This window comes from Gadus macrocephalus, chromosome 11, assembly GCF_031168955.1.
Source record: "Gadus macrocephalus chromosome 11, ASM3116895v1".
In the NCBI taxonomy this organism is placed as follows: domain Eukaryota; kingdom Metazoa; phylum Chordata; class Actinopteri; order Gadiformes; family Gadidae; genus Gadus; species Gadus macrocephalus.
Window position 1 is genome coordinate 24,077,708 of NC_082392.1, and position 26,351 is coordinate 24,104,058.

The 26,351-nt window shown below is 44.9% G+C and overlaps 2 protein-coding genes and 1 long non-coding RNA gene across 7 annotated transcripts in view; 1 reads left to right on the top strand and 2 right to left on the bottom strand.

The window, feature by feature from the left end:
• Window positions 1-3,192: 3,192 nt before the first annotated feature.
• On the bottom strand, window positions 3,193-8,759 carry LOC132467227 (RING finger protein 225). Its single transcript, XM_060064397.1, has 3 exons — window positions 8,297-8,759; window positions 6,121-6,819; window positions 3,193-4,205 (listed from the first exon to the last, which is right to left on the bottom strand). The coding sequence occupies exons 2-3, from the start codon at window positions 6,738-6,740 to the stop codon at window positions 3,959-3,961; spliced, it is 867 nt and encodes a 288-aa protein (XP_059920380.1). The 5' UTR covers window positions 6,741-6,819; window positions 8,297-8,759; the 3' UTR covers window positions 3,193-3,958.
• A 150-nt stretch (window positions 8,760-8,909) lies between these two features.
• The window catches only part of LOC132468278 (protein HIRA), a 38,842-nt gene continuing 21,400 nt past the window's right edge, over window positions 8,910-26,351 (bottom strand). For 4 of the 5 annotated variants that reach the window (XM_060066004.1, XM_060066006.1, XM_060066007.1 and 1 more), the window contains 16 exons: window positions 25,824-25,922; window positions 24,852-24,922; window positions 24,577-24,682; window positions 23,947-24,165; window positions 21,884-21,969; window positions 21,590-21,787; window positions 20,678-20,821; window positions 19,322-19,634; window positions 19,086-19,234; window positions 15,507-15,668; window positions 15,015-15,073; window positions 14,767-14,872; window positions 13,281-13,403; window positions 13,012-13,175; window positions 10,631-10,719; window positions 8,910-9,827 (listed from right to left, as the gene is read on the bottom strand). In XM_060066004.1, coding sequence (XP_059921987.1) covers window positions 9,711-9,827; window positions 10,631-10,719; window positions 13,012-13,175; window positions 13,281-13,403; window positions 14,767-14,872; window positions 15,015-15,073; window positions 15,507-15,668; window positions 19,086-19,234; window positions 19,322-19,634; window positions 20,678-20,821; window positions 21,590-21,787; window positions 21,884-21,969; window positions 23,947-24,165; window positions 24,577-24,682; window positions 24,852-24,922; window positions 25,824-25,922 — 2,205 coding nt within the window. In that variant the 3' untranslated portion in view covers window positions 8,910-9,710. The remainder of the gene's footprint in view (window positions 9,828-10,630; window positions 10,720-13,011; window positions 13,176-13,280; window positions 13,404-14,766; window positions 14,873-15,014; window positions 15,074-15,506; window positions 15,669-19,085; window positions 19,235-19,321; window positions 19,635-20,677; window positions 20,822-21,589; window positions 21,788-21,883; window positions 21,970-23,946; window positions 24,166-24,576; window positions 24,683-24,851; window positions 24,923-25,823; window positions 25,923-26,351) is intronic. The other variant, XM_060066005.1, reaches the window with a different exon arrangement.
• LOC132467234 (uncharacterized) lies at window positions 21,880-26,165 on the top strand. The gene is made up of 4 exons (XR_009527975.1): window positions 21,880-22,020; window positions 23,965-24,344; window positions 24,532-24,673; window positions 25,828-26,165. It is a non-coding gene; the product is annotated as an uncharacterized LOC132467234 (long non-coding RNA).

A 26,351-nucleotide genomic window follows, 5' to 3' on the forward strand; every position in this document is an offset into this window, starting at 1 on the left:
CCAACCTCGGTGTTAAAATGGACCCACAACTTAATTTTGACACCCACATCAAACACCTCTGTAAGACAGCATTATACCACCTCAGGAACATCGCCAAACTCCGCCAATCACTCACCCTGGCTGATGCAGAGAAGCTCGTCCATGCCTTTGTCTCCTCCAGGTTGGACTACTGCAATGCACTCCTCATTGGGATCCCTTGCAAGAGCATCCAGAGGCTCCAATACATTCAAAACAGTGCTGCCAGGGTCCTGATGAGGGTGCGCAAGCATGACCACATCACCCCCATCCTGAAATCACTGCACTGGCTCCCTGTCCCACTCAGAATTGAGTACAAGGTCTCCCTCCTCACCCACCAGTGCCTTCACGGACTTGCCCCCCTCTACCTTCAGGAACTCCTCACCCCCCCCCCCCCCCCCCCCACCGACAACCTCACGTACACTCCGTTCAGGATCCACTCACACCCTCCAAACCCGACATACGAAGCTGTGCACCATGGCCATGGGTGATCGGGCCTTTTCTGCTGCTGCCCCTAGACTATGGAACGCCCTCCCTGACCACCTGAGGGCTCCACAGACTACAGCTCTTTTTAAACTGAACCTCAAAACCCATCTCTTTAAAAGAGCATTTAGCTAAACTTTCTTTGAGGTTCCCCCTTTTAATAGTTTTTTTTTCTCTGAAGCACTTTGAGATTCTTGAATATAAAGTGCATTATAAATAAAGTGTATTATTATTATTACAAAACATATGGCCATATCACCCAGTTCTGGCATATAATTCCTAATTCCTTCTTATTCGTTTTCTTTCAGGACTTCGTTGAGTCCACTGCCACCAGCCCCCCCCCACCTCTCCCCCATGCTCCTCCACCCCAGGCACCTCTTCCACCACCCCAGACACCCCTTCCAAGAGGAGAGTGCCAGGGAGCAGGCGAGGCATGAGGAGAGCGAGGCAAAGTTGGCGGAATGGTGGAGAAGATGTGATTCTCCACCATTCTCTCAAAAGCTGAGAGAGAGTGCGTGTGTGTGTGTGTATTTTTAGGTGTGCGTGTGTGTGTATTTTTAGATGCGTGTGTGTGTATTTTTAGATGTGTGGTTCAGTGTTTCTTATTTAAATAAAGTGTTTCTTCTAAAGTGTTCTTGTTCTTAACCGTTTATTATCCAAGGGTGCACTCACACTAGGCCATCTGGCCGTGGCCGTTTTAGCACCTAACCGTGCTCAAATCTGCCAGTGTGAGTGTGGCCAGTCTGGCCAGGCCGGGCCAATTTGGCCACTTGGGAGAGGCCAAATAGCGTGGTTGCATCGGGAAACACCGTTACTCTTCCCGGGAACATCGTTAGACAACGGGAAGAAACGGGAAGAAATGCTCAATGATCGGGCAACAACGGGCAACATCGGCAAAGAACGAACATGTTTGTTAATTTTGGGTCTATCGGGGTAGAATCGGTTACCAGGTGTTGCTATGGGCTAATCGGCTATAATCGGGAATAGAACGGGAGTACAACGTAAGACATCGCAAATCGTTCGGGAATTTTCCTGGGCACATCGGCTATATTCGTTAATCTTCCGCGCTTTATCGTGTTTTATCGTCTTTATATCGGCAACCTCAACACACGAAAGACCCTCGAGAACCCTAGACAAATAACGATTGTGAGTGACCAGATTGTGTTAAGGAAGACCCTCAATCTGCCACTTGGGTATAAATAGGGGGTGATGGATGGATGTCCTACTTTTATAATTACAGGGTACTTCGCCCATTTAGAACCGGCGTTCTATTATTATAAAATCGCTATTGTAATATAAATAAATATATAAATAAATATCAGTCTAAACCAGTCTCCCCTTTGCCTTCTCCCGAAATGACGCCAAACGCGTCATTTGACGTGTTTGGCGTCATTCGAAATGACGTCAAATGACGCCAAACGCACTTCGGGTGTCTTCCCTGGCATACATCGTTATGTTATCGTTATAACATCGGGTATGTGTAAATGCTACCCCGATAAATTGACCCGATCATACATTTTTAGCCCGATGTCACCCGAATCACCCCGACTTCCACATCGGTGGTCCATCGGCCATTAGCGGCCATTAGCGGGATGGTGTAAACGGGGCATAAACATCCCGTCAAGCGGTTCAACTGTTGGTGTGTTCTCTGTGTTGTCTATTGTTGTTAAAACTCTGACTGGCGGCAGACTTTATTATGGTCCATGCAGCGGACGCTTGGTGATGACGTGTTACGACGTGATGACGTATGTACAAGAGCCTTCCGTGGCCAGGCCACAGCTGCGATGGCCAACGGCCACGGCCAGATGGCCTAGTGTGAGTGCAGGCCAGAGAACAATGGGGCCATTTGAGCACGGTTAGGTGTGAAAACGGCCAACGGCCACGGCCAGATGGCCTAGTGTGAGTGCACCCTAATACCACCTTTAACATGTAGCTAAGTGACATTCAAAATAAAGGTATATTACGAGAGACAAATAGTATTATTTTTTTTTTAACACTTTATTTAAACATGCCAATTACAAAATATAAATACCATTTCAGGTTAAACATCTTTACAATGGGTCTTGCTCGTTGCCCGAGACAATGGCAGCCAGTCTGTCTCTTGTAACATTACCAGGGGTCTGGTTATCTGCTAGGGGGCACGGGGAGGCCATGATGACGTCACAAGGAAGGGTTGTCCCATGTAGGGATCGGTTAGGGGTAGCAATGAGCATGAGCAATGAGGGTTAGGGTTGAGATGTAGGGTTGAGACAGTGAGCAAAGAAACGGGATTGGGCCCAAGTGAACATAAAAAGTGCATAAGACCTACCTGTCAAGTAAGCAGAACAAGTACACTAGGCCTACACTTCAAGTAAGCAAAACAGGTACCCCATCTGTAGTGACTGAGACAACCTTTGAGACAACGCACTTTCTGTGGAGCACGTTCGTTTCAGTTTTTGAGGTGTGTTTAAAAAAATAAATAAAAATAAATATTGACATATACATATAACTAGAGGGTGCACTGTACTGTCTGCGCACACTTGTCTAAAAAAGCTCCCATTCAAAATGCATTGCTTTACATTTCGTTCTGTGTAGCACGAAAAAAGTCTGACAAACGTGCTCTGGGACATGATTCAATAGATGAACGTTCAAGCTAAAAATTAAAAGCCGAGAATTTTTTTCCCAATAAAACCATAAAGTCCCGACAACTAAAAAGCTGTTGTAAAAATAATTTATTTTAGTTTTGCAAGCGGTCAACATAGGTTACTAAAATACATGCATATTAGGGAAACTGATAACTAAAAATATGGTTTATTTTTATCATACATATTAAAACAAGGGCTGTTCTAAAACATCGGTATACAGCCTAAAACTTAGTAAAAAAAAAATTAACATTGCACAAATATGCTAACTGGCACATTTTGTTCCTCATCTGAATTCATCAGATAGTCATCTTAAAACAGGCCCATTCAATATATTTACTTAGGACTTAAATATATTTATACCCTTTCATATATATATTCAAGTTATCTTCTGGAGATTGCAATTCGTTTAAGTAGAGACATCTTGATGACAAATCGCTAAATCAAGCCAAACCACTTAAGCCAAAACAAGCTACATGCTAGCCGAGCACATGTACCGCAAGCTAGCCAAGCTATGCTAGCCAAGCTGAAGTACAGCAAGACTAGCCCTGCAGTGCTAGCCCATCTTAGCAACACCATCTTAGCTACACAGTACTAGCTCGACTCCATCCAGTTGCATAGCATCTGAGAACACCTGCCTCACAGAAAACCTTTACATGGTGACCGCTGGGTTCCGGGGTCTGGAAAAACACACCATTTCTGAATTAATCAAATCTTGAAATCTAGTGGCGGCCCTCCAAAGCCATCAACATGCTCCAGGAGGCCAAAGACCTCTAGAACTTCACCCGAGGGTAGGGTTAGAGGTCATTGTACCCCTGGTGATTTGTGACTCTTTGTGTTCAGTTGCCTTTGTAGGTGAGGAGGAAAATGACGATGCCGGTCAACAGCATCATCATGGTTACCACAGAGGTGAGGAGCACAGCGCGACACACAGGTCGGTCGGTCAGCCGGAACAGAAAGCCCCCCATCACCCCCTCCTCCACCACCTCCCTCCTTGGACTGGGAAGCCCCACATCAAGTGAGTGGCTGACCGACTGCAGAGGAGTGAGGGACCTCTGACCCCACCTCATAGGCCCTTCAGATGACCTACCAGTGAAGAGAGAACATAGTTCATCGTCAGTCATAATCCATTTAGGGATGTGCATTGAATCAGTCGACGCATTCTCCATTTCCAGAAATACAAACAGAATGTACAGCAGCCTTTTAAATTAGAGTCAACATTAGGATTTCATGATTGTTGCACCCCCCTGTGGCTCAGAAATAAGTAACTTGTTTAATCCTAGACTGAAAATTCAGGTGTCACAGCCGAAAGTACAGGACAGTAATCCAAATTAGGAAAGAAAACTAATTGCAACTAGAAAATGCGGTGAGTACTGTAGTGCAAAGTGAGGTTGAAAATATTTTTTGATAAAGCCACATAGATTACGATATAAAGAAACGTTAAATGGCTTAAATCAAGTGAAGGGATTTGAACAAAAGTTCAAAAGTCTAAATGGAGTAAACAATGTAAACATGCACACCATTTAAGAAACAGTAAATGGTTGTAAACCAATAAAGTGACCACTGAATGAAAAGCGCAAAGTATTGCTAAAAATGTAAAATGAATTGAACTGAAGAATCTGAAACGTTAAATGTATTGCCCTACACTATGTGTGTGTGCGTGTTTAAGAGAATAGCGAGCCGGTGTGTGATTAAAAGTAGCTCAATAAAGTGGGGTAAAAAACCGCCCAATCTGGCAACACTGCCTGAACGTCCTCCAAAAGTAGCCCAATCCGGCGAGAAAAACCACCCCATCTGGCAACACTGCCGAATGTCCTCACGCTCAAGCGTCAACAAAAATCAATGAGACCAACTGAAAACGAAGCCGGTGTGGGTACCAGATTGACTCGGCTGCCAGATCGACTCGGGGTCCTAGATGCGCAATAATGACACACTTCCCTTAAACGCCGTCTTTTAAATGCGCATGCACGTTTCATTCATTCCCATGTTAATTCACATGTTAATGTACAAATTATTGTTGCCTATACTTGGGTAATATATAAAAGAAGAATCGGTTAACTCCATTCACTGAACGGGGCGATCCACTTTATTTTCAGCGCTCCCAACACAGTCAAAACAGCGACCCACACGCAGACACTTCCGTTCTCCTCCTTCAGAATAAGAGTCCCTAGCAGGAACTGGGTTACATATGCATTCATCAGTGCTTTTAGACGCGTTTCCAATGGCTTTGTTTGTGCGAAACAACGGGCTGCGTTCAGTGAAATCAAAACCAAAACGGATTGAGCCTTCTTTTTATGTCCATAATTGAGCCCCTTTTATAAACAACCATTCCGGGTTTTGTCCGTTGGCTTGTGTCGATAAGTCAAGTGTCGATATGTCATCTGTAAGTGCAGGACCCCGATCTGGCAGCCGAGTCAATCTGATACCAACACCGGTCTGAAACTAAAACTGTGATTCTGAAAAAAGTTTAAATTATATAGATTCCGTTTGGATATTATTGAATATACAAGTGTGTAGATTTGTTAAATGGTTTGAACGAAGATAAACGGTTGAAAATTGATTTAGTTACGTCTAAACAGTTTGAAGTAGGACGGCTCTGCCGTCCTCCCATTGACTCCCATGTTAAAAAAAGGATAATATTTTAAAAGTAGAATATCTTAAAAAGTATAAAATATTTAAAAAAATCAGAAAAGAAGCACACGTCTCAAGGTGAAAAATTGAGGAAGGAGATAGGTCTCAAAGTTTGGAGAGGATAATAAAAAGAATAAAACTTATGAAGAACAATAGTTGAGCGCTGCATGCAGCACTCACCTAACTAAGAACTAAAGAAAATATGAGTTTACAGATAAAATGGAAACTATACATGGATTTGGTGACAGCGGTGACATTATGCGCTCTTGTTTAAACTTGACATTATTTAGCATTAGACACATGCACAAATATGTACAGTGTCCAAAGATGTATCGGAGATAATTTATTCCTCTCTCAGCAGGGCACTGACCTCTTGACCTGCAGCTTGCCCTTGGTGCGGTTGAAGCGGATGCTGTAGACCTTCTGCATGGCGGCCGGGAGGTAGGACAGCACGGCCGGGTCCGTGTCGAGCTTGGGGAGGCCCAGGCTGGGCAGGTGGGTCAGCCCGCGACACAGGGGGCACTGGATTGTGTCGGGGTGGACAGACTTGACATTGATACGCGCCAGACACTCAAGGCAGAAGGTGTGCTTGCACTGAAGCATCTTGGGACAGCGGAAGACGTTGTTGAACTGGCTGAAGCACACGGCGCACTCTAGGTCCGGGAAAAAAGGACCCTCTGGACCCTGCGATGGGAGCATAGCCGGGGAGAAGGGCGAGGCCAATGAGAGCAGAGCGGCGGGGCTGGTGACAGGGAGGTCGGTCGACGAGGCAGGGATTATGGCCTGGCATGGGGAGGGATAGGAGAACAGGCCTGGGTTGAAGGAGGTGGGGTTCGGGGGGAACTCTGGCTGAGAGGGAGGGGCTGACCTCTGGAGGTCGGGGTGATGGTAAGGAGTCTCGTAGTCAGGTGGGCTGGGCAGAGAGTTGGGGGACACAGTTCCCTCGGGTGGCAGATGGAAGGACCGCGGGGTGATGCTGCACGGATTCATGACATGAGGAGACGACTCAACCAGGGAAGAGTAATACAGAAGTGGACCACGGTTGTGAGGAGGCTATGGTGGCAGTGCTCTGCAGGGGAAGCAGAGCGCACAGGCATGAGGCGATGATGGCAAGACTCAAGCCCAGTTGATGGTCCAACAAGTAAATTAGAAACGCACAAGATATCAGACTGGACACTACAGACAAGCTTTTAGCGAAAGAACATTATGAATTATCCAAATGAGCGCACTTCAATTTCAGCAGCACACATTTGAGGAAGAAAAACATTTTCGTGCATGAACAAGACAATTTAAATGTGGTGCAGTTTGGAGGGATGTTAGTATTGTTATTAATACCATCAAGTCTCTACAGATGAAGTATACGCACGATTCAATGGTCAGAAGAGATAATACCATGGCAAAAACTAAGCCTTCCTTGCATATATTCAAACAAATATGGCATGGCCAGACACAAGTCATCACAGAGAATCACCTGGAACTTAGTTGCAAGCCAGTTTTAATTACGACAAACTAATCGCTAGTACTGTCTGGTTTATGTGGGACTCGTGTTAAAAACCGTAATACATCTCCCAGTTATATGGACAAAGCCAACAACACCAACATCATTTGCATGGGATTTTTGTTTATCAATGTAAATTCTATGTAAAACAGGCCTCCTGGGACCGATGCACGAGAGTCACCCGAGCAAAGCATTTGCATCCAAACGATAAGGACAGTTTCTCTTCCCTGTTTTACACCTGGACACTGACTACTCAGGTATGGCCCTGTTATACACCTGGACACTGACCACTCAGGTAAAGCCTACTGACTACTCAGGTAAAAACTATACTGACTACTCAGGTAAAAACTATACTGACTACTCAGGTAAAAACTAACTACTAGGTGAATTCCTTTCAGCAGCATAGCTAAACAGCACCCATTGAACCTCATGATCTAGTTATAGGTACTAAATAATTCCTTCAGCCATGCATTGACTATAAAAAATAAAATCAGATTTTCTTTTTGACGTCCATGCACATCCCCTCATTGGTGCACTAGTCAAATTTAGCAAATAAAGTCCACACTAAAAAAATTCTAACCCAAATCGAACCGTATACGCAACTGCAAATAGTAACCTTGTTTAGATTTACTTTTCAAAAGTAATGTGTAGAAGTGTCGCCCAGCATCCTCCAGACGACCAACTCGGATTGACACACTATTGTATGTTTAGGGACACACTACCTATTGTGGGTTGTGGGTAGAGACACACTACATATTGCGGGTTTAGGGACACACGACCTGTTGCGTGTTTAGGGTTCGTCCACATCAACACAAGTTTTCCATTGGCGGCGATTGGGATGTGCGAAAGCAATCAACAAACTTTACATGAGATGACAATATCGACGCGTACAGGTGAGAAGGTGACCGTTCTAAAAAGCAGCCGGCCGGTCCCTCCGGGGGAGCACTGTGACCCAACATGTTGTTGCAGACCAGCAGACTGCTTTTCAGAAGGATGGGATGCGAAATTCCTGAGAATAAGGATTGGGGAAACACTCCCGGTGACTTACTCAGTGTTGAGTTGGCTCTTTCCTGCGCAACTGCACACACGTTGATGTCTCAACGTGTGAAGAGCAACGCTTTGACTTTCCTATCACGGTACTCGTTGAACATCTCTTCCCCTCTTCGGTCTATCCGGGGTTTGAACCGCTCGCAGACGACAGAGAGCGAACTGTTCTTTCTAGAACCGCTGACCGCCCAACAGAGAGCTAACTTATAGGCAAATCACCCGAGGTGCGCCACACTCCTGCGCGTCTGTAAACGTCCACTATGAGCTGGGGCTGCGCTTGAGTTAATTTACGTTAATTGATGATACAAAGACGCGTGGTGGCTAACAGGTGACACACCTGAGGAGTTTAAGTTAATTGATGAGACAGAGACGCGTGTGAATGTCATGTTTTCAAGAACTGACATTTTTCTTTTAAATCTTACGAAGACCTACATATAGCCCTTATTATACAAATTAATATTTATATAATATCAGATTTACCTTACACTTTTCCTGTCGTTTATACTTTATAATACTGTCATCAGATGGTTTGTTTATTGTACTCTGGTTGTAGGCTAGTGTCATCGCTAAGCCAAGTATACCATAGAAGACATTTCGACACGCATACAAACCCACAATTTCAGCAACATTTATTTTTTAATTCCCCCCCTTATTTTAACACTAAGAAATTAGTAAGAAAGAACAAAGGCCGTCCACCTCAGCCCAAACCTTGGCTGTGTAGCAGTCTGACCCTCCGTCCGTCTGTCTCTGACATTGTGTTCCATCTCTTCACCAAACAGTACCATAGGCAGCTGTACTTTAGTGCCTGTATGTGCATTGTGCAAAAAGGAAATCTGAGGATTTTCTTTTATCAATATATTGCCCTGATCAGTTAACATCTTTGTGTTATCCTAAGAAACAGTAATATGAACACTGACAACCGCTCCATAGGGTCGGAGCTCAGAGGTTAAAGGTCAGAGTCCAGGCGAAGCCAGACTACACCTGCAAGGTGGAGGAGGAAACATCATCAGAGCCAGCTGGTCGGGACTAGAGGAGGGAATCCTTATTTCTTGGTCTACTACTCCCAGAATGATTCTGGGGAGATGTCATACGCAGAGGCGTGGCCAAGCAGTAGACAGACGTGTTCTTCAGCGTGACGATGATATGGCATACAGTGAATTTAAGAAGAACTCAACAACAGCTTTAAGTGCACTTTGAATCTCTCCAGGTGGCACATAGAGATAGCTAAACAAAGTGCTCCTTTAGTCCTCATCGTCGGGTCTCCTCCTCATCCTCCCACCATCCTCCTCGGGAAACCAGGAACTCATAAAAGTTTGAATTGAAAAAATGCTTCACTCCGGCCGTGTCTCATTGATCGAGTCAGTCCACACATAGTCCTTGGTGTGTGGGCGTGTGTCTGCACGTGTTTGTGCGTGTCATTTGCTTCGGACCAGCTCCAGCTGGTCCTGGTACTCTGTGAAGATTCTCTGGAAGCGGAGGTTCTGGCCGATGACCGGCAACACCTCCCGCAGTAGATCCCGCTTGTGGAGTCCCTGCACCAGAGACAGCCGTTTAGACAGACACAGGCACCAGAGACAGACGTTTAGACAGAAAGACCAGCACCAGAATGGAAGAGAGAAAGACAGATCGGGAGAGAGAGACAAGTAGACAGGTAGAGAAACATAGGTAGCGAGGGACAGGTTAGAATGCAGAGACTACAGGTAGAGAGAGAGAGAGATGACAGGTAGATGGATAGGCGGGTCATGGGAGAGACTGGTAGACATCACCAGAGGTGCAGAGAGACAGACATAGGGATGGGTATCGTTAAGACTTTGACAATACTGCTACTCTTATCGATCCAGTACCCTAACAGTACTCTTTATCGGTTCTTTCAGAAGCAAAAAACACCACATCTTTCGAAGAATGTTAATTGTACTCCAGAATTAAATTAATGAATGGTTCTTGTCGGTGTGCGACCTACTTTGAACACATACATTGTTTCACAGAATTGTGTTCTTTTTTCTTTCAGAGGGGTATGTCTTAACTGTAACTTGGGTGGGTGGTGACAGCGCTTAACCACATGCTTCCATACAGCCATGATATAATCTGCACCCAACCTTTATCCACTGACATTAAACTGGAATCCTCCCAGGGGCGATCACTTTCTACTACACCACACTTGGTTCTTGTCGGTGTGCGACCTACTTTGAAGATCTACCGCAACCGAGTCAGAAATAGCCCAAATGCATCTTTATGCAAGTTATATAATGATAAAAAAGTATATCTAGCCAAAATGAAACCAAAATGTATTTCCTTAATTTCTCAAATAGCGATAGCACGGTAAAGAGACGGGTACCAGAGTGGTGGGCTCCCAGGAGGAAGCAGCTGATTTGTGGACAGGTCCCAGCAGCTCCTTACACAGCTCTCGGAGACGGTACTCAGAACCTACACACACACACACACACACACACACACACACACACACACACACACACACACACACACACACACACACACACACACACACACACACACACACACACACACACACACACACACACACGCACGCACGCAATCAGAATTTGTCAGCAGAAATGTTGGTACTAAATAAATCTCAGGCTGTGCCAAGAAAGTTGTCTTTTTCTGAATTGACCATAAGTGCCCTGCCTTTGCTTAACTTTATTACGTAGTTGGGCAGTGAGTATCATTCACTACCTAATGCAACTTCTAGCTCAATCAGATATCTATTAAAGGCTTCTTAACCATAATTTCCTTTAACCAAAAAAGGGCATTGATCTCCCGCCCCCCATTGATGGGGGGCGGGAGATACGGCCATCTAGATGACGGAGATAGCTTGCTAATCCTGAAAACTAGCCTTCGAGTCGAGGTGAGAGTCAGCAGCTAGTTGTCACTCAAGAGGCCGCGCCCCTAATTATTCATACATTTTAACCTCCAATAAAAGAAAAAATAGCGTCCTAAAAAAAAAATTCACCCCCCTCAGTGTTGTCATGGAGATATTAACTAAACATACTGACTAGAATGGTTTTTTGGACCAGGCTGTAAATAGGTTTAATAAGACTGTGAAAAACGGCCTAGATTATATCTCAACACTGGCCTGGGAACGCCTCGGGATCCCCCCGTCAGAGCTGGTCAATGTGGCCCGGGAAAGGGAAGTCAGGGGCCCCCTGCTTGAGCTGCTCCCCCCGCGACCCGACCCCGGATAAGCGGACGAAGATGAGATGAGATGAGATGAGATGAAAAACGGCCTGTTTAACATGCGAGTCAACGAAGAATTGCTCAATTTTGGTACCACCTCGTAGTGGCCATCCGGTGCTACTGCAATGTTTGTCACTTCCGCATTGGATGCTGGTATATATCGCTGTGGTTGGGGCTTGTTCTTAAAGGAGCATTTCACCGGTGGAGGCATGAATATGTATTGAAATTGGGTCCTATATGTAGTCGAATAATAAAATAAAATTCTAATTTGGTGCCGTCTTGACCGAGAAAAGGCAGAAAGTGACTTTTTGGCGCTTGTGGATTGAAGACGACAACTCCCACCATGCACCACGATGCACAGCTTCACTGGCCACTCCCGCTGATCTAGATCTCCGCCTATCGGATACCTCGCTGTTCCATCTACCAAGCTGATACTGCAAGACTGCTTGAAAATCATTTCACACAACATTTCTAGTGAAGATCCAGTACCTTCCGCCATTGTTCTTCAGTTTTATCAACAGCCTCTGTTAGCTTAGCTTCAGACGCTGTGGATGTTAGTTTCTGCTGGTGAAGTCCCACCCACTGGCACTGCTCTAATAGGTCTGTAGCGTCAGTGGGTTCCACCCCCAATAGGGGGGTGGGACTAGTGCTTGTACTCTTACGAGAATCCTCCCCACTTACACTTCCTATTTACTTCTACGCAAAAATCGTCATATTGCGTCATCTTAAACAGGAAGTGGTGGAGATCGATACGGATCTCTCCAGTCTCTCCAGAAAATAAGGGAATGATGCTCGACCATTCAAAAATATGAGTTGGTTTCTAACGATACAAAGCTTAATGGAAATGGGTGAAGTTTCCCTTTAACGCGCTGGCTCACCCACCTTCCCTAACGAGCTTGCTCATCAACCCTGCCTTACAAGCTTGCTGACCAACCCTCCCTAACAAGCTTGCTTACCAACCCTCCCTAACAAGGTTGCTCACTGACCCTCCCCAACGAGCTAGCTGACCAAACCTCCCTAACGAGCTAGCTTACCAACCCTCCTTAAAGGACAATTCCGGTATTTTGAACATTGAGCCCCCTTTCTGGTTTGTCTAGGATGAAATAGAGTTGTTAACACCAAAATTTTGAATATTGGTCCTGTCTCGAGTATTTGGCTATTTTCGCCCCAGCCTGCTTCACAATTACTGGCTATGGGCATTCACAAACACCCCATAACGTTTGTTTTCAGAAATGTGAAACTCATCGAGTGGTTAGTGGTGTTCGTTGATGTTCCTCATCAAGTATCTTAGCGAAACTGTGTTAATCACTCTATTTTATCCTAGACGAACCAGAAAGGGGGCTCAATGTTCAAAATACCGGAATTTACCTTTAACGAGCTAGCTCGTCAACCCTCCTTAACGAGCTTGCTCCCCAACCCTCCTTAACAAGCTTGCTCCCCAACCCTCCTTATTGAGCTTGCTCAACAACTCTCCTTAAAGAGCTAGCTCACCAACCCTCCTTAACAAGCTTGCCAGCTTACCCTCTGTGACAAGGAAGCGGGCATAGATGAGCAGCCAGTAGCGATACTCCTGGGGGGATAGCAGAACACGGGCGGAGGCCAGCTGGCACTCCAGGAAGGAGGTGGTGAGGGACTGCTGGAGCTGGTGGGGAGCGGTGGAGAGACGGGAGACCAGACGACCCCCACTAGAGAGAGGGAGAGGGGGACTCCCTCATTAATAACCATCGGTTCATCTCTAAACAGTCGAAGTATTTTTGTGACTGATGATTGTGTGTGTGTCTGTGTCCTACTTGAGGTTACGACCCTGCATGACCGCCAGTGGTCCAGAAGGAACAGGTGCGTCATGGGTAGTCAGGCAGCTCCTGAAGTCTGCACACTGAACCAATGAGTCGGCTTTATCTGCTATCAGAGCCCTTTGAGGGAGAGACAGAGACATTTCAATTTATACTTTTGTTTGCTCCAATATATCCATCATGTGATTCTTGGGTCTACTGTAAAACCTTTTTCTTGTTATTGGCCGTCTCTCAATTCGCGTCCTTTTCTGTACTTGTGTTCTTGTGAAACGTCATCAGTCGTAGCCCAAGTACTGTTCCAATTCAAAGTATGCATCAAGTCAAGTACTGTCGTAAAACCCAGAAGTGTTCTTGATGCGATCTTAAATTGGCCGTTTCATCGAGGATGCATCGATGGTGACTTGTGACCGTTAAATATCCCAGGATGCATTTCGCATTCCTGTTTTAAAATATCAGTATGTAAGCTATAAAATAGGCTATATAAGAACATTTTAAAAGTATAACAAAGATGGAGGCCTATTCAACATATTTACATACTATTATTTTAAAATGAAAGAGAGTTTTCCATAATTTGTTAATATTGTACAAATGAGTCGCTGATAGAGGAAACCCATCGCAACGGCAATCCCGGTCGGATCCATCTGATCGTGTGTGTGTGTGTGTGTGTGTGTGTTTATATTCAAGCTTGTTCGTAATTCTTATATCAATAGCCTACTCTCCAATCCTAATAATAGGCTACATAGGAAAATTGAGAAACGGCAATCTCATACAATCTTTTTCAAGCTACTGATTGTTTATATGTAGGGTACAGCTGGCTTGCCGTGTGAATACACATAACTTTTCATTTATATTCATTCAAAATATTAACATACTATTTCAAAACTTAAGATGCTGGTGTTTTGTTTTATATAATTTGTTTATATTGTTCAGTAGTAATATGCCAACATGAGGCCGTAGCACAGTTAACAGACGAGCTGAGATGGTGACGTCATCGAGTCCGCTGCTGTTCCAATTGCAGGTGCGTACTCCCGTCCTCGGAAGTGTGTACTTGAAGTTCGGACTTGACAAGTGCGAATTTCCAAGTCCGCGAGTCCCTAGTTCGCGTAAATGTAAATGGACTGCATTTATATAGCGCTTTTCTGACCATCGGCCACCCAAAGCGCTTTACAATGTTGCCTCACATTCACCATTCACGCACACATACACACACCGACGGCGGAGTCAACCATGCAAGGCGACAGCCAGCTCGTCGGGAGCTAACAGTCAGGGTTAGGTGCCTTGCTCAAGGACACCTCGACACTCAGCTAGGAGGAGCCGGGGATTGAACCAGCAACCTTCAGGTTACCAGCCAACCCGCTCTACCTCCTGAGCTACTGCCGCCCTGGGTATTGAGGAACGGCCATTGTCTTCTTTGACTTGGTAAGCACATGGTATTGTGTTGCTGTTCTCCAAGGATAAAGTAAGCTTTGTCTCAGTGTCTCACCATGTGTCTAGGGCCGAGCTGAAGCAGTAGGACTTCCCATTGGTCAGAGCCACCACCGGCACCCCCTGCTGGGTCAGCAGAGTCTGGGAGACGGTGATGTCACCAACTAGAGACGGAGATAAAACAATCGAGAGACAGTATGACATTCCTGTCAACCATTTAAATCTACATCATAACTTTTTGGATTCTGTTGGATGGCTCGACGGGGTCAGGGATATGTTGGGAGTCGCTGTATTTGAGGTTCAGACCTGGGATGATGGTCTGCAGCGATTGGTTCTTCACCGTTGCCGTCTGCTTCTGGACGTCCCTGGAAATGCAACGCAAAACATAAGATCAACCAGGTGGTCCTCCATCCTACCTCCCCTTCACTTCTCCAGATGTGCTCCCCTCCATTCTATCCGCTGTTCCGACACGCAGTAAGCTAGAGAAAAGACTAAAGCTTCCTCCAAATCGTCTTGGGTACTGAGGACACATCAGTGGCTGGATTTCAAACATCTGCATACATCTATTAAACTGAATTAAAAAAAGTTGTTGTGACCAAGCATACATCAGTGAATCCTAACAGGACGTTTTGTAACTTGTCCTTTTTCTACTGCTCGTCTTTCTTACTGCTAGTGCTTGCCTCCTGGAATGTGATCTGGGACGAGCAACAGAGAGGAGAGAGACGTCTAGGAAGGGTCTATAAAGATGAGGAGGGGCGTGTTATGCAGAGGAGGTGTGTGTGTGAGTGATGACCTCACCAGACGAAAACCGCTCCCCCTGATGTCAGCACCATGACATAATGCCCGGAGCAGTGCAGGGCAGAGGGGGCCGTGGCTAGCTGCATGGCAGGAAGTAGGCGGCGCCCACATGAAGAGAAAACAGACAACATCCTGTCCTCGCACGCCACAGCGATGACATCACTGGTGGAAGGGCGGAACAAAAAATAACAATAAAAAACAATAGTATGTTTTAGTAAAGGCCCGTAGTATAAGTCGTAAAGAAATGTTATCTAAAGTAGTGTCAGAGAATGGGCGGATGGCTTCTTCAACCACTTCCATTGTAAAATGTAAGGTTTTGAAAGTTGGATTTTTATTTTTGTTGAAAAGTAGAAGCGCACGATTCCGAGCTAATATGAATATTTTAAAAGTGGAATGGAGTCTAGGTGGTTGTGGAAGGAGTATGGTCCCAACATTTTTAGAGAATAATAAGAAAGAAAGAATAATAAATAGCCTAGTTGAGCACTGCATGAAGTACTCAGTACTACTACTCACCTAATAATACAAATCTGACGCATGGTAGCAATAGTAGGGCTAGGTAAAAATATAAATTCATCAAAGCACTCCAATTAATTTGTTCTCGATTCAGATTTTTTTTTTAAATCGATTATTTCCATAAAAAAAAAGAAAAAAGCATACTCAGTCATTGTAATCTAGAAGCGAGTATGCCTAAAATGTACATGTCATGTACATTTGTCCATGTTATGATTATTACTTTTATGCTGCAAGTTTAGCTCAGGAACAATGCTAGACAATGGTGTATTCCCTTTTTGCTAGTTAAAGCACAATGAAATGGTTAATTCATTTTGAAATGGTTAATTCTAAATAATATTTAGGTATTTTTGTCATCTGCCAGTATTATTGAATCGATATCGAAGCAATTGGATCAATATCGAAATCGAATCGAATGAAGACCTAAAGAATCAAATTGCATTGAATTGTGAGTTACCTGGCAATACCCAGCCCTAAGCAATAGTGTGGCTTGCTTTGCAAACACACTAATAATAAAGATAGTAAAACACATGATAACCATAGTGAGGCTTGCTTTGCAACCACACTAATAATAAAGATAGTAAAACACATGATAACAATAGTGAGGCTTGCTTTGCAACCACATTAACTAGACATTTCACTGCATGTGAATTTTCCAAATGTTGCCGAAGAGGTCCTTTACTTTTCGGAGGCCTACTAACAGGCTGTTAAATATTATTATGAATCGATTTAATTGATTTTTAGCTCCATTCACTTTCCATGTCAAATATTAAAGGTCCCATGGCATTCTACTTTATGGATGCTTTTATATAGGTGTTAGTGGGCCCCTAATACAGTACTTGAAGACGTTTAAGAAATTGAGCCTTGGTCCAGAATTACTGCCACTACGAGCAAGTCCCACAATGAGCTTTCCACAAACGTGCCGTATTTTAGAGGCGGGTCAAGGTGGAAGGTGGGGGTGTGGCGATGGTGCCCGAGATTGTCTCCCTCCGGAGCCCCGCTGCCGAGGCACCACCGCCTCGGCAGCGGGGCTCCGGAGGGAGACAATCGCGGGCACCATTGCCAGTGGGGCTACGGCGGGAGACAATCGCGGGCACCACCGCCCCGCGACGGTGGGGCCTCGGCAGCGGGCAGCTGGGTTCCGGCGGGAGACAATCGCGGGCAACAATCCTTTTCTCCTCCAAGGTTCATGTACTTCAGGGAGTCAAAGCCTAAGTTCCTTTCTCCCAATTACTTCTCAACCATGGCTGAAATAACCCTCCACTTCCACATCAATCTGAAGCAGAGTTCCCGTTGTCCGGTAATTACCGGTAAAAAATGAGGAGGACCGAAAATTCTAAATGTCTCTGGTCAAAATGACCGATTGGAAATAAGGCCCCGTACACACAGAGCCGAAACGATCCGGTTTCGTTTTATGCGGAATATTCAAGGCGCTAGTCCTCCACAGAAAATAGTGGAGCGCATCAACCCTGCGCGCATACAGCATGCGCGCTATATACAAACATTCAGTAAAAAGGGGATTCAACCTTTTAAATTGAGCAGCATGAATGTGTTCATTTGAATTGTGTTTAAATATGCTACAGTGGTCATTTGTTCCAATTCATGTAAAACAATGAGGGTTTTTATTGTAGCGTAGCCTGTGATAAAATAAATTAAAAAGTTGTTACATCTCGTGCACTCGCTCAAATTGATCGCTATAGACTACCGTAGGTTTATGAACTAAACGGCGGCAAGCTAGCGAAAGCCGGTGTCAAGCTTTGCGGAGTACCGGTATTTAACAACCATGGCGAATCAAAATATTATCACACACTTCTTCTTCTTTATATAGCCTGCATATCATTTTTTTGTGCAATAAACACGGACAATATCCGACCGATTTCTTTCCAATTTGACCCGTAAAATGAAACCTTCCCGGTCACACGACCGGCACCAATTTCTTCGAGCGGAAACACTGATCTGAAGTACACTGAACCGCGACACGGAGGACAAAGGGATTGTTGTCCGCGATTGTCTCCCGTCGGAGCCCCCGCTGCCCGCTGCCGAGGCTCCACCGAGCCGCGCCGGTGGTGCCTTGCTGCGGGGGCTCCGGCAGGAGACAATCGCGGGCAACAATCCCTTTCTCCTCCATGTCGCAGTTCATGTACTTAAGGGAGTCAAAGCCAAAGTTCCTTTCCCCCAATTCCTTCTCAACCATGGCTGAGATAACCCCCACAAGTCTCGGTCTGGAAATACCAGAGACGTCAGAGAAACCGACGCGTTATGCTCCATAACACCGACAGCAGAACGGTTAATCCAAATAACAAAGAAGTGTAACACTTGCGTTACAGTGTGCGCACACACACACACACACACACACACACACACACACACACACACACACACACACACACACACACACACACACACACACACACACACACACACACACACACACACACACACACACACACGCCAAATTCTCTTGGCGGGCAAGGCAGGGAAAGGTGAGGTAACTTAGCCCCTTATGACAACATAGTGGGCCAAATTCGAAATCGGAGCGTCTGAGCTTTAATATTTCAAAGGCGGAACAGGATACCTAGTCCTCGTTTTAAAACTAAAGCCATTTCTAGCTACTGGGGGACCCTAGGCAGGCTAGGGGAACTCATTTTAATGTTAGAAAAACTCATAAAGTGAAATGTTCATGCCATGGGACCTTTAATATCACTGCATTGTATTGATATATGCCTGACTTTTTGGTAGTTTTTGGTGGAATAACTGAAGGAGTAGATCATTAGGAAAGTAGGGAGGAAGAATAATGATAAAAAGAAAACAAGATACATGATTACAATTGTGTCTTCCTTTGTCACCACAAAAATAATGTATGGTTTAAATAAGATAGCATATACCATTTAATGTCAACCTCAACGGCCCATAATGTTTACATTTATTTTTGGATTGATTGCGTATTTATATGTATTATCATATTCTTTGGTATTATTCCTATCTTTATTTCCCATTACAGTCCTCTACTTCTGAGAACAGCCTTATAGTAAAAATAATCAGTGATATGATGAATGATCTTCCACCCACCTGCTGCCAGTGGCAGTGAGGATTGAGCAAGGCAGCAGTGTGTCCCAGTCTCTCCCATCTCTGGAACATCTGATCTGGCTGAGCTTCGAACCAGCAACCTGTGAGACCTCGTTCTCCACCTCCAGGAAGACAGAGGGCTCCGTACTCACCTACACACACACAGCAACATAGAACATATTTGGTATACATCATCCCCAATATGATATATGGAATATAATGGAAGGAGTGGTTCGCACCTGGAGGCTGAAGCTCTTCTGTAGGCTGGGGGTTGGGAGTTTTAAAACGGCAGCAGGAGACATGGTGACCCTGCCTGTGTCTCTGTCGGAGGGGGGAGTGGCCTGGGGGAAGGGCGGTGCCATAGAGACAGCCATCTTGTCTTTCCGGGGCCGCCCTTTCTTCCTCTTCTCCACCACCTCGCCCCCTTCCATCATCAGCTCCGCCTTGCGCTTGGTGAAGGACAGGTTCTTGTTGATGTTGGCCGTCTTGTCCTCACTGTCGCTGCTCGACTCGTCTTTAGACTTCAGGGTGGAGACACTGTCCTTCAACCTGCTGCCACACACATTCAACATGTTTGATTAGTCACATGCAAACATGTGGGCAGTGAAAGGTCAAAAGGACAGTTTTGATATTGGGGATCCTGGGAGTCAGCTGGTTATACTTGGAGACTACCAGTCTTCTACTTATTATACTTGGTTAGGTTGGGAAACAGCTACTGGTTAAGCACAGAGACTCCCACACAGTTTTTCCACTAGCTATTTTTTCTGCTCGACTGTTATCGAGTTGAACGGTCGCTCAGATATAACCGACGGCCATAATTATAGGTCTATTATAGGCTATTACCGCCGCCGTTTCCAACAACAAGTACAGTTAGCATGGTGACTACAAATAAACCTGGTTGGGATTGTTTAAACTACGCTATATCAGTCTAGAGCTGTCCAAAAATCGACCTTGGTGTGATTAAAATGAATGTTGCCTTGGAATCAATCGCGTTCAAGGAGCTTTAAAATCAGCCATTTATATATTCGTCAATGTATGCTCACAAAAAACTTGAAATATGATTTCAATTGTTATTCATTTTCATATTGCAATGTTGGTGGACTTCATCTAATAGAGCACGAGTGATATATCAGGTGGCCGATTTTATCTGCCGATATTTGACTATCACAGATATATCAGCATCGGCGTATACGTTTGCCGATAGATTTTACTTTTTTAATAAACATGTTATATCATGTCCTGAAGGTTAAAGCACCATCCTGCAACGCTAACTGGTTCCTTTAGCATTGGGTTTTAATGTTGCTGTGGCCCCAAGAATTGCTGACGGGGGAGCAGCCAATCTCAAGGAGCTACTCTGCCCCCAGGAAACCACAATATATATATATCCAATAACGGCTACGATATCTACATTTTGAATAACGGCCGATATATTGATATCAGTAATTTCATACCACAGTCCTCTAATGGTTATACTGGGTGTTGCTAAGTACAACCAAAGTCTACTACTTATTTTACTAGGAGATTACCAGTCTTGAAAAGGTTGAACTGAAAGCTGCCCACTTTACAACTGGTAATACTGTGAGCTGATCACTCACCCATCTAGCGGTGTCATGCCCGTTATGGAGGTGATGGCGGAGGTGACCCCTGGTGTGGCCTTTGACCTCTCGGTGAACCTCGAGTCGAGAGCTTTCATGGGTTCTATCTTAGAGGCAGAGCCAAGCAGGAGACTTGCCTTATATCTGCAGGAGAGGAAGAGGGGAAGAGAGGGGAGATAAAGAGAAGGTTAAAGGGAGAGGAGAAAGGATGAGAAATAAGAGGAAGGAGAGATAAACCAGAGAATAGGGATAAGAGGAAGTGAGGGGAGAAGGTGAGAAGAGAAAGTAGGAAAAGAGAGCAGGAAGGAGGGAGATGAAGGGAATGTAGGAGAGGAGATTGGGAGGATAAGGGCGATGGAGGACAGGAGAAGTAGAAGACGGAAAGAGAGGATGGGAGAAGGGCCTGTTGGGGAGAAGGCGCCCGCACAGCGGACAAAAACAGCCTGGACAAGCTGATCAGGAAGGCCGTCTCAGTGATTGGCTGAGCAACAAACGGTCCAGCAGGTGGCAGAGGCCAGACCTCTGAAAAACCCAGGTTCAATAATGACCAACCCCACATACACACTCCACATACGCACCAATGTGCAAAACCAAGAGATTCAGGGAGTCTTGTACACCAGCTGCTATAAGGCTTTACAATGCACAAAAATAGCTTTGTAATTTTTTTGCACTTATTTATTGTATTTTTAACTTATTAAGTATGGAAGCTATGAGGAAATCTGAGGTGTTATGTCTGTCTTGAAGCTACAGTGGCACTGTAATTTCCTTTAAAGGATTATTAAAAGGATCTATCCATCTGCCTAGACGAGAAGAGACAATAGAAACGGCAAACGTGGAGTGAGTAGTAATAGACGGAACAACAGCACATCGGCAGATGAAGGAGAGAGGACTATAGTCAGGGGAGATAGCTACCCTTCCTTGATCTCCTCCAGGGGCTTGGCGGAGCCGCAGGGGGCACAGGATGCAAGCAGGGGGTCGTGAGGTGGCCTCAACCCCAGGGAGGTAGCCTGTCCCTGGCTGGAGTCAGAGCTCAGCTGGGGGGTCAACTGGTTGGGGACAGCGGCCCCGGGCATGATGGGAACACTGTTGAAGAGGGCGGGCGAGAAGTCCCTGAGGAGGGAGAAGAGGTTGGTTTTAGGAATATATAGTGCGTGTGTGTGTATGTGTGTATGTGTGAGTGTGTGTGTGAGTGTGTGTGTGTGTTACCCTGTGTCCAGCTGCGCTATACAGAGGGGTGTGATGCGTCGCCTCCCGTCGGCAGTCCTCGTCTCCACTTGCTTCTTCAGAAGGTTCTGAAACACGAACCAATGACCTTCGGCTACCAGCTCAAACCATCCCTTCAGGTACCCTGTTCTGATTGACCATGTTTACCCCCTTTACAACTGGCCCTTTTCAGTGATACCTGGCAGAATGCGTCTTCAGTATCCCCATCAGACATGCTCTCGCGGGATTAAAGAAATGCAATAGTGAGTGAAAATTAAGAGGTTATACACTGTTTGATCGTCTGATGATCGGAGGTCCGGGATAATTCATGACGAGTTAGCGTGGGTAGCCCCGTTATGTGCCCCTGGTCGCATATGAGACAGAGACATGAACAGACTCTCCTATAGGAACTAGGGATGGGCATTTGAAGAAATTTTCTTGATCGAGCATCGCTAGAGTTATCGATCAATTATCGATTAATCATTAACTTTTTTCTATGTTTTTTTTCTAATGTTTTTATCAATGAAATCTTTATTCCAACAATAATGTATGGGCCAAAATTAATACAATACAGTTAACTTGAAGACCTACAACTGTTTAACAGTTTTAAAATAATAAATACAGGCATTATAGGTTATAGGCCTATGCGGCGCTCGTAAAGTCCGAACAATGCGCCTACAGGCGCTCTTAAAGGTTTGGAAACGATTCAACAAGACTAAATCTGTAGCCTATTCCAATTACAATAAGTAGCGAACTTATCGGACAACAATAATCAAACAAAGGCAGTAGGCTAAAAGTGGGCATTAAACTGTATAACTGTTATGAAAAAAAAGGGGGGGAAAAGGCCGACATATAATGCCTGCAGCCGGCGGGCGGAAAAGGCTCGCAACAAAAAGATGAGCCACCCATTTACAAACAATTGCATGAACTAGTCTATCTAAAAGCAATACCTTATTGAACATATATAAGGCTGGACTTGTTGCTAAAATATCACAGTTTTGGCAAAATGTAACGACTCCAAGAGGCACCAAGCGGAGCAAGAGTCAACACATTAAGAAAGAAAAGAGCGACTCACATACGGTGGTGACTGTCGTCCATAGCATACAGTAACTCCAGCCTACATATTTTTGTTTAGGAATATAAGCATGTTAACATGCTCGGGGGTCAGACACGAACGCAGCCTTGTAACTGTCAGTCCAGCAGCAGAAAACACCCGCTCTGACGGGACCAAAGTTGCGGGGATGCAGAGGTATTGTCGCGCTAACTTTGACAGCCTGGGGAACCTTCTTCCATTCACTTTCCACCAGTCGGCAGGGTTATATTCAATTAAATGCTTCAAGACTCACAGTATGCAACACAACGTCCTTTTGATCGATAACAATATAAATTGATCGACGCATTTCTTAACGATCAATTATCGAGCATCGATTAATTATGCCCATCCCTAATAGGAACACCTTCTGATGACAATGTGGATTGTGCAAAAGTACATTGGTCTTTTTCAATGTCATACGGGTATTTGAAATGACCAAAGCCCACGCATGTGTCCAGATACTGTTTTGATATGCTGCTAAACACAATTTCATCCACTTCTTTGCTGGTTTTATTTATGGTCGTTTTTACCATGGTTGGCTTTATGAATGGTTGGTTTTTATCCATGGATGTTAAACCCATGGTAATGTGCGTGGCACTTTGGTTGTTTGGAGCGCTGCATTCGTACTCAACCATGGAATTAACCGACAAAACGACCCAAGAAGTGATGAAAGAACTGCCCAATTCCCTTTAGCAGCCAGTATTAAACCTTGTGCGCCACACAGACCCCATACCAAACCTAGTATGATACTATGCAAGATGATCGAGATCTTTTTCTAAATACAATATGCATAAAAAAAAAATGCATGCAAAAAAATGCATACAAAATGCATTTCCTAATAAATTTGTGTGAAGCCATTAAAGCTTTTCAATATTAGGTTGGGCGTGTGTTCAGCCTATTACAGTTTCATATGTCAGATTGATTGAATGCTTCTTGATTGATTAATTGATTGATTACTTGACTGACGCTGTACCTTCCTGATGTCCTCCAGGGACTCGCCGTTGACCACACTGGTGAGCTTGGGCGTGGCCTGCTCGGCGGCCACGTGGGCGGAGCTCTGGGCAGTGGCGGCAGCGGCGCTGCGTTCCTGCTGGTACTTCAACATCTCTGGGTTCTCAATGACGGTGTTGGAGAGCTGCTCCGTGCTGGTGATGGCCAGGCTCTTACCATAGATGTTCTGGTGGATGGTGTTCTGATGGAGGAGAAGAGGGAGGGCGAGAGAGAGAGAGGGCGAGAGAGAGCAAGAGAAAGCGGAGTTATGAAGTAGTTCTCTAAGAACTCTTCCATCAGTTCCGATGTCGCGACCACTGTCCACAACAAAATGTGAATATTGAACTGATCAACAACCAGCAAGTGAATGCTACATGCCCGGTTAGTGGGCACATGGGAGAAATTTGCCTTCAGGGCTTTCTGCCTAATCCTAATCCTAACCTACCTGAAAATAAATCTAAAATGAATACAGGACACAAACTGCTCTCTACTTGGTGGGCGTTCTGTGTTTGACCCATTCATTCACCATAACCTCGTCCCTACATGTACTCTGTCTCTCTCCCTGAAGACAACCTTCTCCTGTGTGCGGTCAGAGGTCAGCAGGTAGACTGACCTTCTCGTCCTCGTTGAGGGGGTCACCCAGCTCATCCTGAGAGAAGTCCAGATAGGCCACGGTACCATCCATAGAACACACCAGGATCCCCAGCCCTGTAAGAGTCCTGACACAAACACACACACTAGTTGCAAACTTCAATATCTGGATGGTCTCATGAAGCCTGTGGGTTTCTATGAGGCCTTTGGTGTGGAGAGTGTGCAGTACCATATGTGGCCAGCAGGGGTCATATGGGTCAGTAAATAAAATGTGTCAGCAGTACAATCGTAACTCACCAGGAGATATCCATGATGGATTTATCGAAGAGGTCATGGATCACCACTAAAGGACGCTTGAGAGACGTCAGCTGGAGACCAGAGTGACAAACATTAACATAATAGAACACTTTTTGTTTGCTAAACAGGAACACAAGGGCTTAATTTGGATCTAGAGTTCTGTGCCTATGGTTGGTTTTGGTAAGCCACAAACAACTTATAGAGACCCCCCACACACACACACACACACACACACACACACACACACACACACGCTAGCTTAGCTAGCCACACGCTAGTCTAGAACCAAACAATCAATAAATTAGAAAGAAATATGTATAGACATAAATCAATGAAGTATATACTGGAATCAACAAGAGGGAAATATCCACATGAAGTGAATTCACGGAAGCAGATTGTGAGGTGCAGTAAAAGTGGGTTCAGTTGATAGTTGGTTTAACCTCATGCCCTTTGCCAAGTTGGCCGCTGTGTTCTCCAGCACTGCAGGAGAACACAACCAGCTATGGTTCTACGGGGATTTCAATTAACTTTCTCCATAGGACAACAATATGGTGGGTCCCGCACGGGGTCCAAATGCCTCTCAAGTAAACATGTTAGAGACAATTTGCAGGAATAGACATATCAGATGAGTACCAAACAACAACCCCTTCTTCCAGCGACCTCATTTCATTACTGTAGACAACGGGAGACACAAAGCCCAGTCACACTTTAATTTCATGTTGTCTAATTCGGTTTACTGTGCTTTTGTGTCACCTAATTGTTCCATATGCTGCTGATCTATGCATTCCTTGTTGCTTCAATAAACAAGGGAAATAAATATGGGACCAGTTGCTTCAATAAGGATTTGTGTTTCCATGATCATTTTATATATTATGTTATAAAGCAGGCACTACTGTTTGGTTCGATGATGCCATATACTGCTGATCTATGCATTCCTTGTTGAACCCATATTTATGTCTGTGTTTGTCTCACCCAGACGGAGAGGGACCGGTCTTTGCTGCCCACGGCACAGCAGCAGTACGGACAGCTGCTGCTCTTCTGCTTCTTCTTAAAGATCTTGGGATTGAACTTCTACTGGGCACAGAGGCAGAGAGAAAAATCTACTTGGTTTCCCCCTTGAATTCTGTTCAGGCCTGGTGGAATGCACCGGGAAAAAACCCTTAACGGACGAGGAACGCGGGATGACATATTGGCACGGTTGCTTTGGTCAAGTTTGTTCACTTGGTATCAAGACTTCTAACAAGTGATCACAAGGAGAGAATGACTTTAATAAAGTTAATCTATTGCATTCAAATAAATAAATCTTTAAACTCATTCAAATTTCATTCCTTGAGTAAGTGAGTGCTTCATGCAGCACTATTGTTCTTCTTAGGCGGTATTCTTTCCTTCTTTATTATTCTATACGAATTTTGGGACCCAAACGTCTTCCACAATTTTCGACCTATAGACTGCATTCGACTTTTAAAATGTTCAGATTAGCTTGGAATCACTTGCTAACAC

Excerpts from the sequence above, each read along its gene's own strand:
- LOC132467227 (XM_060064397.1), bottom strand. The coding sequence starts at position 6,740 with ATGAATCCGTGCAGCATCACCCCGCGGTCCTTCCATCTGCCACCCGAG. Across the intron at positions 4,206-6,120 it reads GGCAAGCTGCAGGTCAAGAG|GTCATCTGAAGGGCCTATGA; the intron begins GTCAGTGCCCTG and ends CTTCACTGGTAG.